The sequence below is a fragment of the Halichoerus grypus genome, chromosome 8 (genome assembly GCF_964656455.1).
Source record: "Halichoerus grypus chromosome 8, mHalGry1.hap1.1, whole genome shotgun sequence".
Classification (NCBI taxonomy): domain Eukaryota; kingdom Metazoa; phylum Chordata; class Mammalia; order Carnivora; family Phocidae; genus Halichoerus; species Halichoerus grypus.
The window spans coordinates 67,736,182-67,753,012 of record NC_135719.1 but is presented as its reverse complement, the minus strand read 5'-3'; the positions used below and the strand labels follow the sequence as shown (position 1 = coordinate 67,753,012).

Sequence of the window (16,831 nt, the reverse complement as noted above, 5' to 3'; positions counted from 1 at the left end):
AAGACAGATGTAGGAGGCTCTGATTCCTACCATCACAGAGACTACAGTCAGAAGAGGAAGACTGAATTTAGCAAGATCCCTATCATACCTCAACAACACCCAAGCTCTTGTGGCTTCCCATCTCATCCCACCTGACAGAATGAGGAGTGGATTTAGGTTGGCCTGCTCCAATAAGACCCCACTAGTCATTAAAATATTGAAATATAGATAGATAGATAGATAGATAGATAGATAGATAGATAGATAGATAAAGATAGATAGAAACATTTCCCTACCAGTTGGCCAATAGCCACTGCCCTAACAGGCCCCTCCCTCTTCCCTGGGACCACTCTGAACCCCACCTCCCATGATTCAACACTAAATAGTGTCTGGCCCAGCAGAGGGCCCCAGACTCAATTCCAGTGTGTTCTAGCAGAATCTTGGTCAGTGAGATATTATTCACTGTGACTCATTGATTATTGAGTATTTTTTTATTTTATTATTTAACTAAGCTCTAGGCCCAACATAGGGCTCTAACTCAAGACCCCCGAGATCAAGAGTCACATGCTCCACTGACTAAGCCAGCCAGGAGCCCCAATTATTGAGTATTTTAAATATTACCTCCACATGGGAGCCAACCTCAGAGAGCTCCTTTAAACTATTAAGCCCCTCCTACCACACAGCAGCAACAACGAAAAAGACCTCCAATATTCTTTCATTTCCCAACCTGCTTCTCCAGATTCTCCCTCTAGATTTTGATTAGGTATTTAGGCTTAGGGCTCATCTTGCTCCATCCCAATGTTTTCTCTGGTTTTGATCTCTTGTTTCTCTCTTTATCAATTATTTCCACTCTCCCTACAATTTCACCAACTTCAACTGTCTACAATAAAGACCCTCCTGATCATGGGAATTGCCCCCACTGTGCAGACCCAGTCCCTAAATACTGACCTGAAGTTACAGTACAGGCAGAGCCTCATTGAGTCTATTTATCTACTAAGAAATAATTGTAAAAAAGTTAATAGAAAGCTCTAAACATATAATATTCAGTGCAGCCCCAAGATATCACTTTATATAATACAGATTTTCATTCGTGTATATTGTTTCAAATTCAAGTTGATTAAAATATACAACACTATTGCATTAAATAATGAAATTAAAGGATATGGATCACATTATGCTTCAGTGTATATTTACACACATTTTAATTGCACCTTTTTTTAACACCTCCCACCACTACCAACAGAAGGTGTGGCCACCACACAAAGAATTTGACCATAAGCAAAGGTGTAACTTAGTAGTGATGGCAATTAGAAATGGTGATAAGAGGGAACATCTGGCTGGCTCAGTCAGTGGAGCATGCAACTCTTGATCTTGGGGTCATGAGTTCGAGTCCCACATTGGGCAGAGAGCTTGCTTTAAAAAAAAAAAATGGAAAAGGGTCGCTTGGGTGGCTCAGTCAATTGAGCCTCCAACTCTTCATTTGGCTCAGGTCATGATCTCAGAGTCGTGGAATCAAGCCCCACATTGGGCTCTGCACCGAGTGCAGAGTCCGCTTGTCCCTCTCCCTCTGCTCCTCCCCCCTCCCACTCCCGTGCTCTCTCTCTCTCTCTCTCCCCCTCAAATAAATATTTTTTTAAAAAAGGAAAAAAAAATGGTGATAAGAGATGGTATTAAATAAGTGGCCCTAAGTATAAATTAGCATGAAACAAAGGAGATCATAAGAGATGGACAGAAGAGCTAGGTGTAATGATAGTAGGAAATAAAACTGTAGAATTCAGGAAATGAAGAGAAAGTTTTCCTTTTCTTATTATTTTCTTTCAACCAGAAACTAAAGATATTTTATGTGAGATATATTCTTAGTAGCAATACTCCATAATATTTTATAATGACATAGTAAAAGATCTAATTTGCAGCAAGACAATATACTATCATTATATCTGTCTATTAAAAATAATCAGTCTACTGTACCCAATATCAAAAACTGGAATATGAGAAATGTGTTCTCTTTTGCCAAATTATTAGAAAACAATTCTTAGACGTGCTTTCAGTACTGTGGGTACTCATTCGAATAAGCTTATCTAAATTATCCAAGGTGTATTTAAAAATAAGCAAAGTCAGTATTGATTTTTCAGACCAGCTATGCTGCTTATAAAATCTGACACTTCAACGGTTGGTTCAGTATCTTATGTCCTGAAGCTACACCAAGCCAACTCCCATTCACTTTAAAAAAAAAAAAAAAAAAAAAAAACCTATTTCACATAATGTTAGAATCTAAAGCTAAGTGTAGATTAAGCTGCACTGTAGTACTAGACTACCTTATGTTTTGATCAGATTTTTATCTCTCAACAGCCAAATTTCTTCTGAGTGGCCTCCCAAAGAGCTGATGGGTTATTTTGTTGCAGGGATGAGAGTGTACTGTGAAACTTCAGGCTCTACATGCCTTATAACATCCCAGGCATCGCTGCCGGTCCATGGGATCCTTCTGACCTACAAACCTCCAATTCCACAATAACTCTGGAGGATTCTGGATTTTTCTAGAGGCGAAAATCTGAAAGAGGGCAGGCTGGATGTTTTCGTCAGCCTAAATCATCCCCTAGAAGTACTTGAGATCCTTAGATGAATTAATTCTGCTTCCCTGTGTTGTGATCAATGTTCTTACCTGCTTGGCTCATGTCTGATAAAACAGTAGTCTTAGTGGCATCTCCTGCCTAGAGTATATGGAATCCTTTGGTACTTGTGAAGCCAACTCTTCCACTTGGGTGTCCTCAAAAATAGGCTAAGGCCCAGCCTAGAGGCCCCTGAGTTAAATCAGGCAATATGGAAATAAGGCTTTGCACCTGCCTGGAGGCAAGGGGTAATTTGCTTCACTATGGAGTGCCTGAATGGACTACCAGACTACGAGGGTTCCAAATGATTTGGCTTTTTCCTACTACAAGTTCAGTGAAAGTGGCCAGACATTTGAGTGTGCCCTGGGGCATGCTGTTTCGATGTACCACTATTTCTTTCAGGTCTTGGGCCTGTGGGCCTTTGCTAATTTATCTGGCTCCCATAATACCACTTCACAGCAAGCCTCCTTAATCTCTCCAACAAAGTGGAGTGCCTGTATTGTCAGTCATTCCCCTATTCATCAGTCTTTAAACCATCCCTTCTTTTTCTCCTCTTCCAGAGCAAAATAACCTATTAGCATTGGCATTCTGCCGAACATTGATTGCCTAAATGCCAAACAGCACTTTCCTGGAGGTTCCCATCCCCAAAGCTCTAGCCTGGCATTGTGTGGAGTGCTCAAAGTGCACCCCGTGTGGGGCTGGGAACTTCAGAGCTGGCAGGCAGGGGTTCACTGGGGAATCCAGGGAAGCACTCCACCGTCCTCTAGAAAAGTGATTTTGGTGACCACTTAGGTCTGGGAACAGAGGTGCAGAATTGTGCCTTTTCGGGCTCCACTCCACGTTTCTTAACTGTCAATGCACCATTTAGGCTGCACTGTATCAGCCAAAGGACTTTCAAACATCAGCTGAATGTTGGGATTTGATACTTTCTTTTTGTGTGTAGACAAATAAGCCCTATGCCAGAGGTCCCTTGGAAACAAAATTCTTATGCATAGTTACTGCAGCCACAGAATTAAGACTGATACATGAATCTACCCCTTCTTTATATGATGCCGTTGCTTTGTGAAGACTCTTAATTTGTGTTGTACACTTTTGGAGTTAGATTTAATTCAACACCAGCTTTGTGTTTATTTTTATGTTAGACTAACACTTCTAAGCACGTCAAGAATGATTGAAATTTGCTGACAGCAATCTTTCCTAAGCAAGGAGATTCTGTTATTTGACTCAACTGTACCAGAGTAAGTCAGATAAACATAGTAAGGGAAAGACAAAATATATTTGGCTTTACATTTTTAGCTTTCCTACCTTGAAGTAGCCTGCTGTTACCTCAGCCTGGAATGCCCTTTACCCATCCCCACAGCCCATTTTCTACTTTTGGCAATCTTTCATGACCTAGTTCAAATCTCACCTCCTCTGAGAAATATTTAGCAATTCTGAGTCCCCCATATTTCCCCATATTTGCACTGCCACAGCAAACCACCTTGTCTTAGCACTGAATTCCATGGCATTTATTTTTTGCTATTTACATGTTTGCAAACAGGGGCCTTCCTACACCCCCAGTGCTTTAAGTTGTTAAGACGATTTCTTTGAAAAACAATATAGAAATATAATCATTTTCTTTCTAGGTCAAGGAAGACAAAAATAAAACCAATAAGCATAAGAGCATCAAATTGGAATGATGACCTGTTGTAGAATCTTTAGAATCCTGCCCACTGAAAACAGTATGCATATCTGCAAATAACCTAACTTTTACCTTACAAGGGTAGAGAATCAGTTAAGGCCATTCAGAAATAAAAGTTAGAAATATGAGATTCACTCTTGGCTTCTTCTTCTCCCTCACTTTTTATACTCAATCAACATAACTCATCACTTTTACTATTTAAATATCTGTATGACCCAGTACTAGTGATTCTCAAACCTGAAAAAGCATAAGAGTTACCTGGCAGACTTGTTAAAACAGACTGCTGAGCTCCCCTCCCCCACATTTCTCATTCACTAGTTCTGCAGTGGGGCCAAAAACTTGCATTTGTAACAAGTGCCCAGGTGAAATTGATGCTGTTCATCCAGGAAACACACTTTGAGAACCATTGCTTTAACTCATCCCCTAGCCCATTCTTCTTTTTAACAAGGTTCACAATTTCTACAAAGGGAAAAAAGCTCCCTGAGTTGTGACACAGTAAGATGGCTCAAACAAGGCATAAAAATAGCTAGGTTTGGTCCTGATCTAGAACGGTTTCCCTTGGTGGGCAGAGGTTGTCTAAGGCTTTGAAATGATCCTTAACATACAGGAATGAGTCCTAAAGCATTTCTGTAATGGTCCAAGGCATCTCTAAATACGGACCAGCAGATGAGGTCATGGTAATGCAAGGAGTCAGAAGTAGAGGAGGGGGAATGAAAGCTATAATCAGTGTCAAAGGGGTGTTTTCTGTAGACAAATGAATGGAGCTATTGTACACAAACTCAGTGGTTGCCAAGCATGTGGCCCAATTAGTTTGCCTGTATGAGCATGGCACGGAAGGATCTCCTTAGAGGACTGGATTCACACAAGCTGGTGTTTAGTATGACAGTAGCAAGCAAAAGCCTGAAGAATTTGGACCTGAAGAGTCTTTCTAAGTTCCTGCTTCCCAAGTCTAAGATATGATACCATTAGCCTGGAAAGACTACAAAAGTAAAACACCATCCTCAGAAATAGCACAGCCTTTACAGTTGGTGAAAGACCAATACAGAGGATCTTGCACAAAATATTGACAACAATGAGGATGGCATGGTGGCCTTGGGCAGCAAGAGGTCTACAATTTAAATCTAAGGGTTAGCCTCCGACAGAAACTGCTTTCCCTACTCTAGCTTCGGCTCTGCTAATATGTTTGTACAAGTTCAAAAAGTTGTATTGGCCGCCCAGATCTAGGGTCTTAAAGGAATGGAAAGTCTGCTTCCATGGCTAGAATGAACATACAACAAGATGTTTGGGTCTCTTAGGGAAACACCATTCACTCTGCAACATAGGCATGGAGATGCTTTAGTACTCTTCAAAGTTCTCAGCTGCATGACAGAACCATTCAGGTGGTTGGCCTCAGCCCCAAGTATCATGCAGGAAAACAGGGGCAATGACTACCACCTGCCTCCAGGAGTGCAGCATCCTCCTCCCTGAGCACCACGTGGGCAAGATATAGAAGCTATAAGGTTGCTGCCAATCCTCCATGAGATTCACATCTGTTGTACCAGCTCTGGTTAGACACCAGCTGAAGAAGAGTGACCCACAGGAGGCTGCTCCAGGAAACAGGGTCTGCAGAGTCAGAATGTTACACATGAGGCTATCAGAAGATTGAATTCAGCTTAAAATAGACATAATTAGGAACCGGTGGGAAGCATGGTTCTCTTTCCGTTGGGGCAAGAGGCTAGAAAATGAGGCTGGGAGGAGGTTTTCTGTGGCACTGACTTAGGGGAAAGGAATGAAAGAAGTTTCTATGGCTGTGGTGAGCCCTATGCTCAATATCCTAATTCTGCCAGACTTCCAACACCCCATGAAGCACTGCACTACACAGTATTCATTGGCTCTAAGCCTTCTAAACCTGTGGAGATGGGAGGAGGGGAGACCTGAAAGGCTTGAAATCTTAAGAGACAAACCAAAAAAATCAAGAAGCTCTAGACTGCAGCTCCACTAATTCAACAAAGGATAATTGCAGAAAGTTATCAGAGACCTCAAAGGCTCCATAAAATACATTTACATACCATACTTCTCACCAGGGAGAGGGGCTACAGAGCAAAGTGGTTTGGAATCGGATGGGTTGAAACTATAAAAAGCCTTATACAGTTGTTAGAAAATGTTTATTGTTGTCAGGCACAAGAAATTTTTAAGTGTTGGAGTTAACACAGCCATCATGGAGCACAAACAAATCAGAACAAATATTTATTGAACTACAACCACATAAGGCACTGTGGTATAATTCCTAGGGTTTAAAATTTATAGTTTCCTCTTACTCCTTTAAAAATTCTAAAGTATAATCTACCAGAAAATAGGTATTAAAATAATCCAAAATATTTTACCGTAGTGATTATAGTATCTAACTATTATAGTATCTAACTAGACTAAAGCCTTGCTTATTTTGGGTTGCACATTTTTAATGCCTATACATAAACCACTACAAATGTATAACAAAAATGACTATTTCTTGGTCTTCAGGTTGTCTGATTTTATCTTGGCAAACTTTTTTTTAAGAGTGAATATTAATGCTAGCACAGACGATCAACGAGTCTCTGGGCAATGTAACAGAGGACTCAAAACCCACATGCTCTTTTATTATACACTATGTTGAATTGCCTCATCCAGCATATTCATTCCAAGCACTTAATAGAATGCAAATTCATACAAATACCCTTGAGTAAAATCTGCTGTGGTGAATGTTTCTAGGTTTCTCTTGGATGCCACTGACACTTCCTTAAATCAAACTTTTTCAAAAAGAGAAAGAATGAGAGCATAAATACACATCTAGAATTTACCCTCTGTTCTAAAAGGTTGATCTGCCTTAGTTTTATACAATGAACATTTTATATATACAAATTAAGAAATAGAGTACAAGTGCTTTCAGGATTCTAGAAGGCTAATTTTGGAACTTAGTTTCAAGAATTAGAGTCTGACTTGCTATTGTAACAGATTCTGAGACACCATAATTACCTTTTAAAAACAAAGTTTTTAAAAGAACCAATATTCATGAAAATACAACAGCTTTGTGTTTTTCTGTGAATACAATTACCTTAATTCTCTAACAACATCCCCTTTGCATTAATGAAAGCAAGGATTTCGCTTACCAAATATAAAGTAGAAGTTCTTAGAAAAGACAAATCACTGTAGGTCCTTGAAACAAATGCCCCTCTAAAGCCAAAGACTTGGTAGGATCAAAGGAAAGCAAACCTTAACTCTTGAATTTTATTTTTTTAAAGATTTTATTTATTTATCTGAGATAGAGAATGAGTGGGGAGAGGACAGAGGGAGAGGGAGAAGCAGGCTCTCCCCTGAGCAGGGAGCCCAATGTGGGGTTGGAGCCCAGGACCCTGGGATCATGACCTGAGCTGAAGGCAGATGCTTAACCCACTGAGCCACCCAAGTGCCCCCTGAACTCTTGAATTTTACAGAAGAGTTCTACTACAGAATCCAGTTGTTCCAGCCTTGAATTTTATAATTTCACTGAGACTAATCAGAAATCATTTTTTTAAAGATTTTATTTATTTGAGAGAGAGAGCAAGAGAGAGAGCATGAGCGGGAGGGAGGGGCAGAGGGAGAGGGAGAAGCAGACTCCCCACTGAGCAGGGAGCATAAGGGGGACTTGATCCTAGGACCCTGAGATCATGACCTGAGCCAATCAGAAATTTTTAAGTAGGGGCACCTGGTGGCTCAGTCAGTTAGGTGCCCGCTCTTGGTTTCTGCTCCGGTTATGATCTCAGGGTCAAGGGATGGAGCCCGGAGCTGGCTCTGTGCTCAGCAGGGAGTCTGCTTAAGGTTCTCTCCCTCTCCCTTTTCCCCTCCCCCACACTCACACACACACACTCTCTCTCTCAAATAAATAAAATCTTTTTAAAAAATCATTTTGAGGAGACTTAATGTTTAATTTATTTTCAAAAAAAATTTTCTCAATCCTATTTTTGATTTGATAGAACAAGGCACAATGTATATTAGTCTGTTTAAATATTATTTGTAATGACATTACCAAATAATTTTTTCTTTACTGTGAAATAAGAATTATTACCATTTTACAGATGAGGAAATTATGGTTAGACAGGTGAAATAACTTAGGGAGTCAGAAAGAATAGAGAGAACAAAGATGGGATTTAGAGACAAAATGACCAGGGTTTAAATATAGTACAGCCACCTACTAGCTTTGACCAAGTTCCTTCATCCAAGCCTTTCATCTGTAAAATGAAGATACTACCACCTACTTCTCAAATAGTTGATGTAAGGTATAAGCAAAACACCTCACAGAAAGCATAGTAGAGTTGGCCATTCAAGAAACATCAGCTCTCCCACCAATCCACAATCTTATTTTCTTCAGCTGGTACAATGGGTGTATAATGAATCCATATGCTGTTGTGAGTTTAGTGAGAAAATAGCACAGGCAGGGCACCTGGCAAGTACAAGGCTCAATACATTTGTTCTCTCCCCCAATATTCGCTCCCTTACCCTAGGTCCCACAGTTACTGAATGGCTGAGACACAATCAAGTCCCGATCTTGGTTGCACTATAGAACGGTTTCTGTACACCGGCATTTTACTTCTGGTGGTACCTCATTTAACTGCAAAAACAAATTTAAGCTAGCTGCTTGGTCAGTTGTTATTTTAATGTGTTCCCAGTAAAATCAAATTCATTTCTGGGGCAGCTTTACTTTTCAGTAATCAGAAAAAAGTGATTAATATTTCTGACTTGAAAATATGTATTTTTGGTACATATTTTTACTGGCACTTCCGTAATATATATTCTTAATATTTTATAAACTATTATAACTCAAAAGATAGTTAAAAATCTATTACTTAGGATATTACATGTCTAAGCATTTAAATGATTCCATTTGATATACTGAGTTCAAAGATACTAGGTAGCCTTTTCATTTTTCCTATTTGCTCCCAAATAAAATAACAAAGTAGGGTAGTAAATGTGGTAAATAAATGTAGATATTCATAAATGAAACAGATGTGTGAAAAATATGGACCAGATCTGCATTTATGAGGCAATGACCTTCAAAACTGGCAGGGAGCTGTTAGCAATGTTCTTCACAGGGGAGCAATTATATTACAAGCCTCCTATGTATACTTTCATTTCTCATGATCTACAAATATATTTGCATATCAGGAAGAATAAAAGAATAGTCTGGTAACTGTGGCAACCTTCATTGAGAGGATATAAGGCATTTTCCTTACCTTAATAATCACATTCTAAATGCGAGAGCGGTATAACTGGTGCAATATGAAAGACAAGACCAATACTTTGACAGAATTTTCTACAACTGAAATTTACTAAACGTGGCTATTAGGGCTCTAACCCAGTGATACATTTCTGACTCTCTAATCCCCTAAGTGTTCTCTTATTATCTCAAGAAGTACTGAAATCTTTCTAAAATATATACCTTAAAGAAAAATATGGCAAACAGTACTTTAAGGAAAATGATTCCAAATTATCACCAAAAATTTTTAAAAATATACTGTACAGCAATTCCTAAAATGTTAGGAATATTGCTTTAACCTAGCAAGTAGCTCACAGTTTCTTTCCATACTGATTTAAAAGACTCTATATCCAATGTTTGACAAATAAGTGCATGCACAAACACAAACACACTACAGAAATGGATAAGGGGGAGAAAGTTGCTAAGAAAAGCTCAATCTCTAAAAGCTCAAAAAAGGTATCTGCACAAAATATTAATTTCACATAAGAGCCTGTCTTTTTTTTTTTTTTTAACCTTTCCTCACATTGGGTAAAAACAAAAGCAATTCACAGTAGTGGTGCCAAAGACTGACAATATTACATAAACTTCAGAATTCCTGTGTTTTTTTAATTTTCACTAAAGAATCACAGTGCACTATCATTAACATGTCTAGACAGTGGACACTCACTACAGTATAGTCATGTTACACCAAGCTTATTTTTCTGTGGCCTAAATTTTTATAACACATTAAATTGTAATAATGTAAAATAAGACCAGCAGGAAAATAAACACAACCATAGCAAGATATAACAAGCATAAACCCAGTAAGTCCTGCTTGACCAAAAAATATTATTTTTCTCAATGGCAATAAAAATTACCCACAACTATAATACCAATCAACCAACTTCAGAGGTTCCACCAACTGGGAAAAATAACTAGTTGTCTTATTGTGATACCTTAAAATCACAAGATTGCCACTAGTGGAGTGGTGATGTGAATTGCGTTTCATTTGTACTCTGTACCTTGGCAAAAGTTAATGACCTGCCCCAGAAATTTTATTTCACCATATACCCCAAAGTATTTTTAGGACTCACAAAGTCTAAATCTCACACTGCTGTTGATATGCTATCGTGTAAATGCTTTAAATTTTAAAACGAAAGGATAAAAACTTTAAAAGCTCTAGACAATGTATTCAAATAGTGAATATGTCAAGTCAATGCCTTCTCCTCCCCCACCGAAAAACAAAAAAGAACTGTACACGACACATAAAGATACAATAGAAACAAAAAGTAGCATGCCACTCATTCAGTAAGGAAATAATAACAGAACATCTATCATATTCAACTACAAAAATCCTTTCATTTGATGGCTAGCGTCGTTATGACTGTTTAATCTGTATTTAAGTGGCCTTAAAAAAGAGATTTTGTTCCCTTTCTCTGCCCTCCTGGATCTTTGGCGGCAGTCAGCACTTACACCCAGAGCTGGTTTGGGGAGTGGGAGAAAAGGGAAAGTGGAGACATGTCATCAAGATGATTTTGATGTCTCTAGAGTCTGAGGACCTTTAAATGTTGATAATGATGAAGGAAAAAAATGAAGAGATGGAGGGAGAGGAAAACAAAACCACTACCATCACCAAACTGGAGAATGATAAGTCTAATTTTCAACTTGTTTTAAAATCACTGTTAATTAAAAAAATAGCATCTGCTTGTAAAACGAAAAAAAAAAGGGAAAGTGGAGAGAAGGCTGAAATGAGCACGGAGTCAGCAGAGGGCAGCCGCTCTCATCCACTACCCAGCGTCTTTCTCACACACCGCTGTTTTCCGCTATTGAGCATTGTCAGCAAAAAAATAAATCGGGGGGGGGGGGACGGGAGACAAAGAGGGTAGGACCAGAGGCCGACAGTTTTTGTCTCCCACATCTGAGGCGAGAAGCCCCCTCTGGTTTCTTGCTGCAAAGGCAAGGGATCAGGTGAGACCCCTCCGGGTCCAACTCTATTTGCTTCTCCAGAAAGAGCAGTTTCCGGCAGCGAGCGCAGGATCCTTCGGCTGCTGAACTGAACACCGGAGCATTGTCAATGTTCCTATCTCTGACTTTACAGAGGAGGAGAGAGGACTGTGACTGCATTCCTGGGAAAGACTACTACTCCAGACGTGCCACACGGCAGTAGTGAAAAAACATAAGCAAGAGGTTGTAAAAATCCCTTCCAAAATACCAGGTTCTGAAGAAATGCTGCGAAGCATTAACATTGTTGGCGTTTTTTGTAAGTCACCGATTCTTTCTCGCCACGGTCAACCCTCAAATCTCTGGTACTTGTTGCTAAATCTTTACCTCACGCCCCCCTCAAAATTGCCCAACACAATGAGATCTGGGGAGCTAAAGGCGGGAGGGGGGCCTAATCTCAGGAACCCGGAGGGCTGGTCTCCCTTCCATAGGCCACTCTGCATGGGCTGCGCGTTCACTTTTACCTTCTGAGAGCTCTGATTCACAAATGCCGGGGTGGGGAGGGGGAGCGGGTGATTATGACATACAGCATTATCCTTCCAACCAAAGATAGATAAGAAACGCCGGCCAGCGGTCCTTGCCTGGCCGGAGAGCCAAAGCCTGAGCCCCCCGACGGGGCGGCCCGGGTAGGAGCCTCCCGCCCTGCCCGCCTCCCTCCGGACGCCCGCGGAAGATGCTCCCCACCCCGGCAGGCTCGAGGAGCCAGGATGGGGCGCCCTCACCCTGGGAGAGGGCAGGGAGCGAGCTGAGGGTCCGGGACAGAGGGACTCTCACCGCAGCTGCGCCGAGCGCCCGGTACCCCGCCCCGGACCGGGTCTCGGGCGGAGGCGCTCTGCACCGGGGCCGGCCGCCGCAGCCAGGGACGGACAAAGCACTGGGGTCTGCGGCGACCCCGGGAGGCGGCCGCGGGCCAAGTTAGCCAGACTCGGGGTCCCGCGGGCAGGGCAGCGCGGCACTGACCTGGATGGTGCAGGTGTACTCGCTGTCGTCCAGCAGCCGCACGGTGCAGCTGTACTCGCGCTCCAGGCTCCTGCTGCTGCCGCTCATCAACCTGCTCAGCATCTTCCCGCCCGCCCGCCGCCGGGAAAGACGCGGCGGCGCTGCGGACCCCGGACCAGGCGCCCCTCAGCCGGGCAGCTCCGCGCGGGCCCCGGGCACCTGCACCATCACCCCAGCCCGGTCGCGGCCGCTGCCTCCTGCTGGCCCAGCTCCTCCTTCTTCTCCTCCTCCTTCTCCGCCACCGCCTCCCCCCAGCCCAGAGCAAGCGCTCCTCTCTCTCTCCTCCGCGCCCTACTCCCCATGCCCAGCTCGTGGGGCGGGGCCTCGGCCGGAGAAGGGCCAATGGGGGTCAGCGCGGCGGAACCGAGTGGCACACGGTTGAGCCAATAGAAATAGGGCACTGGGATGATGGACAGGTGATGAAAGCAATCACGGGAAAGCAGTCGGACAGAGCCTAGCGGGACCAGCCTTCTGGCGTCCCAAACGAGGGGCTCCTGTCCTCTCTGCGGTTCCTCTAGAAGCTGTTTCCCCTCCCCCGGGCCAGGTGTGGGCACCCGGCCAGATAAATGTCTGCTGCGTGGAATACGTTTAGACTCGGGCTTCAGGGGTCAAGTCCCACGCTCTGCAACGCCGCGAGTCCCGCCCTCTCGGGAGCTGGGGCGGTGCGAGATAACAATCACCGGACCTGCAGAATGTAGGCACCTTCAGCTCCGGACCAGGCGGCTGCCCCCACCTGAGCTGTACCCCAAGTCGGCCCGACGGGCGTGTCTGCTCCAGCTCTCTTATTTCGGAGAACATCTGTTTTACAGGAGCTACTTAAGTAAAAGCTGTAGGGTTCGCAAGGGTTTTTTAAGCACCCGGGTTTAACCCCTAGGAAACCCTCCACTCTAACATCCTATGCCTCCCTTTTATTTTCAGAAGACAAAAGGAAGAGACTGAGGTGTGCTCCTCCAGCTGGTAGGGTGCAGAGGCAGTGATGGGTCCTTTCCTTGCTCCTTCAGAACTAGAATTACCGTATCTTCAGACTTCCTCAACAGAACACCGGAGTATGTCAGGAGGTATATATCGCAAAGAAAAAAAAGATTGTCTCCTGCCCTTTGTGACCCCACATTCTAAAGACCTCATGTTCTTTACGAAAACTTCACCAAGAAACATAATATTCTTCCTCAAAATTTTTTGATGGAAGGAAATGTTATATAAAAGAATCTTATCAACACATTAATGCTGTAATAAATATATTAACTGAAAAATAATGAAATATGCATAATTTCGCATTTTCATTTATACTGGTCTTGTTTATAGGATAACAAACACATAACAAAAATGAAACCCTACATTAACTTAGAAAACATCTGACCTTTAAAGTAGGTCCCCCGGGGGGGGGGGGGGGTTCCAGGCTGTCTCAGTCCGTAGAACATGTGACCCTTGATGGGGGTGAGGGGGTCGTGAGCTTGAGTCCTACGTTGGGCTTAAAACCTACTTAAAAAAATAAAGTATGCTTCTTCCCTAGTGTCCTTGGATTCCAGTATTTCTCCCCAATTTTTTGCATGGGACCCTCCCCCTCTTAAGTAATCACCTCAGTAACCTGGATTGCTCTCCTTCTTAGTTGCAATCTCCTTTGTGGCATTCAGTAGTCATAAGAGGAGGTTTGACTTTTCAAGGTAATCCTGGAGGAGTTAAGAAACTAGAACAGTGAGTCAGATATTCTAGGCTTCAAACCAAATGTGAGTTCCTCTACTATGTAGCCCCAATAGGCAGCCTGGGTGTGCAACATAGTAGGTATTCAATAAGTGTTTGTTGCATGAAGTAAATTAGGTATTTTATAGTGTCTAAGTCCCAGGGAAAGATCTATGAAGAAACTAAGAATTTCAGGAAGGCCTTGGACACATGAAATTATTAATATGCCAAAGTGATATGCTACAAAGTTCAGCTTTGTTGTGTAGTTGGGAGAAGATAATGAAAGATTTCAGGCAAGCAGAACTTATGTTGAAGGCAAAAGTTGCTATTTGTTTACAGAATCTACAAGAGCAAGAAAAAATGTCCAAGAAGCTAGAGGAAGCCCAGTAGTTTGACGGTAGGGAAATGTCTTTAACAGGTTATGCAAATAAGCAGCTGTTAGAATAAAAAGGCAAACACCATGAATCCAGAAAAGCTCTAAGGAACTGAATGCAGTCTTTTTTTCAGAGTATGACCAGAGATGCAATCAACAGGGATGAGATTGTGGCTGTTATGCCAACGTGTTAAGTAACATTCCTGTTCAACCTAAGAAAATCATGTCAACCTAGATGCTCACCTCATTGAAAGACCAGTTAGATATTCACCCATGCATATACGTAATATCCAAAAAGAGCTTCAAACTCTCCCTTACTCGCTTAATCAGAACACTTTGTGAGGAAAACAGAGGATGGATGCATAATGGAAGAAAAGCACCTATCAGTTTCTGGTTAAATGTACACCTATACGGGGATCAAGAGCAGAAGCCTAAGGGAAACTAAACAGAGAAGACTCATATAAAATCAAACTGAGGAATATTTTGTTTTTCTTTGTTTTTCTCAAGTCTTTTGAGCAGGATGTCCAGTATAATAAGGCTTTGTTCAATAAAAGGCCTCATGTGCCCTTGTTAATCAGAGCATCATAGCTTTCATGAATTTTTTAGTGTAAAGGAGGCCATATTTAAAACTCCAAACTACAGTGACTGAGCTCCCACCTTCCAAATTATTAGGATATAAGCCCCCTTTAAAGTTTCTCTCCCTGGGGCACCTGGGTGGCTCAGTCGGTTAAGTGTCTGTCTTCGGCTTGGGTCATGATCCCAGGGTCCTGGGATGGAGTCCCACATCGGGCTCCCTGCTCAGCCAGGAGCCTGCTTCTCCCTCTCCCTCTGCCCCCCCCAACTTGTGATCTCTCTCTGTCTGTCAAATAAATAAAATCTTAAAAAAAATAAAGTTTCTCTCCCTTCTTTCCTGTTGAGGAGTCCCTAGGGCAGATGGTATCACCAACATATGCCTGAAATAACTGAATTACTCCTGCCTCTACTTCAGATGTCCCATACCCTGATATTCTGGGACACTGATCTCTCTCCAGCCAATGCAACTTTCACCAGTATCTAGGGACCTGGCAGAAAAAAGCATTGCCCTCTCTTCTCCAGGACATCACAAATGCAGGTTCTTCCCATCAAAGTCTCCTTACAGCACAACTAAGACCAGTGTTATGTAACAATGTTAGAAAGGAAGAATAATCCAGAGTAACCTGCAGTTATGACATGGCTACTCTCAAAGCCCTCATGGGCTTTATTGTTGAGCTTGCACCCAGGGTCCATGGGGCTGATGACAGCTTCCCTCTCCATCAAGAGTTCCCCCGACCATGTCTTGGGCATTCGGGCTCAACCACAGAGAGAAGAAGCTCAGAGAAGAAAACAACTCTCCTTACCCAATTTAAAGTCCATTTTCAAAGTCCCATTTTCTGTCCGAGTTGCTGCCTCTCACTAGGATGACTGACCTGGGAATATCTACTCCTTTAGAGGAGACCCCACCTCCCATCGCCAGGGGTATGACCTTGACCTTTGACCCAACTGGGCCATTGCCTTAAGAGCATAACTGTCCAACATCAGCACATATCTCACAAAGACCGAATCATTCAGTCTTTACAGGTAGGTCCAGGTAGAGCTTCGCCAAAACCAGTCCAGTCCCTTTGCATAATTATTTCTCCAGTAAGTAGTAATGATCATGCCTGTCCTTGTTTGCCTATATCTTTTAGATCTCAGCTTTCACACTCCTCAGAGCAAGGGCTCAAAGGAAGACATTCACATCTTCACAGAAACAATATATTGACACATATGTAGTCTACATCTACAGAGAGAAAAGAAACAGTTTTTCTCTTCTCTCATGCAGCAATGTCTGCGGAAGCAAAGCTCCAGCTCCACACACACAGATTTGCATATCCAAATGGAGCACCCAGCTTCACAGACTAAAAGCATCTATACTCAAGTTATAGTTTTCCAAGAATAATAAACGTATACTTGCTTTAATAGGAGAGGTTGAACAATTCATGTAGTTTTTCCAGAGCAGTCTGCCTCTGAAGAAATGTTCAAGTCTTTTTTTTTTTAATCAGGACAGAATTCACCTATGGTTTACCAGACAGTTTTTCCATCTTCTACCAACTCTTAGGATTTTCAGTTTAGCCCCATTGTACTTAGAAGAATTTTTTAATGTGTATTTTTATGCGGAAATATAAGTGCCTGTGTTTTTTTATTCCAAACTACATTTATTGAGCATTTACTATGTGTTAGGCACATACTCTGTGTCAGCGTTCTAGAAAACACGAGACACAGCCGAAAGAATA

General features: G+C 42.2%; 1 protein-coding gene across 5 annotated transcripts in view; it reads right to left on the bottom strand.

Annotated features, from left to right (window-relative positions):
• Nucleotides 1-12,776, bottom strand: part of FRMD5 (FERM domain containing 5) — a 307,695-nt gene extending 294,919 nt beyond the window's left edge. For all 5 annotated transcript variants that reach the window (XM_078079427.1, XM_078079428.1, XM_078079429.1 and 2 more), the window contains exon 1: nucleotides 12,455-12,776. In XM_078079427.1, coding sequence (XP_077935553.1) covers nucleotides 12,455-12,556 — 102 coding nt within the window. In that variant the 5' untranslated portion in view covers nucleotides 12,557-12,776. The remainder of the gene's footprint in view (nucleotides 1-12,454) is intronic.
• Nucleotides 12,777-16,831: the final 4,055 nt, after the last annotated feature.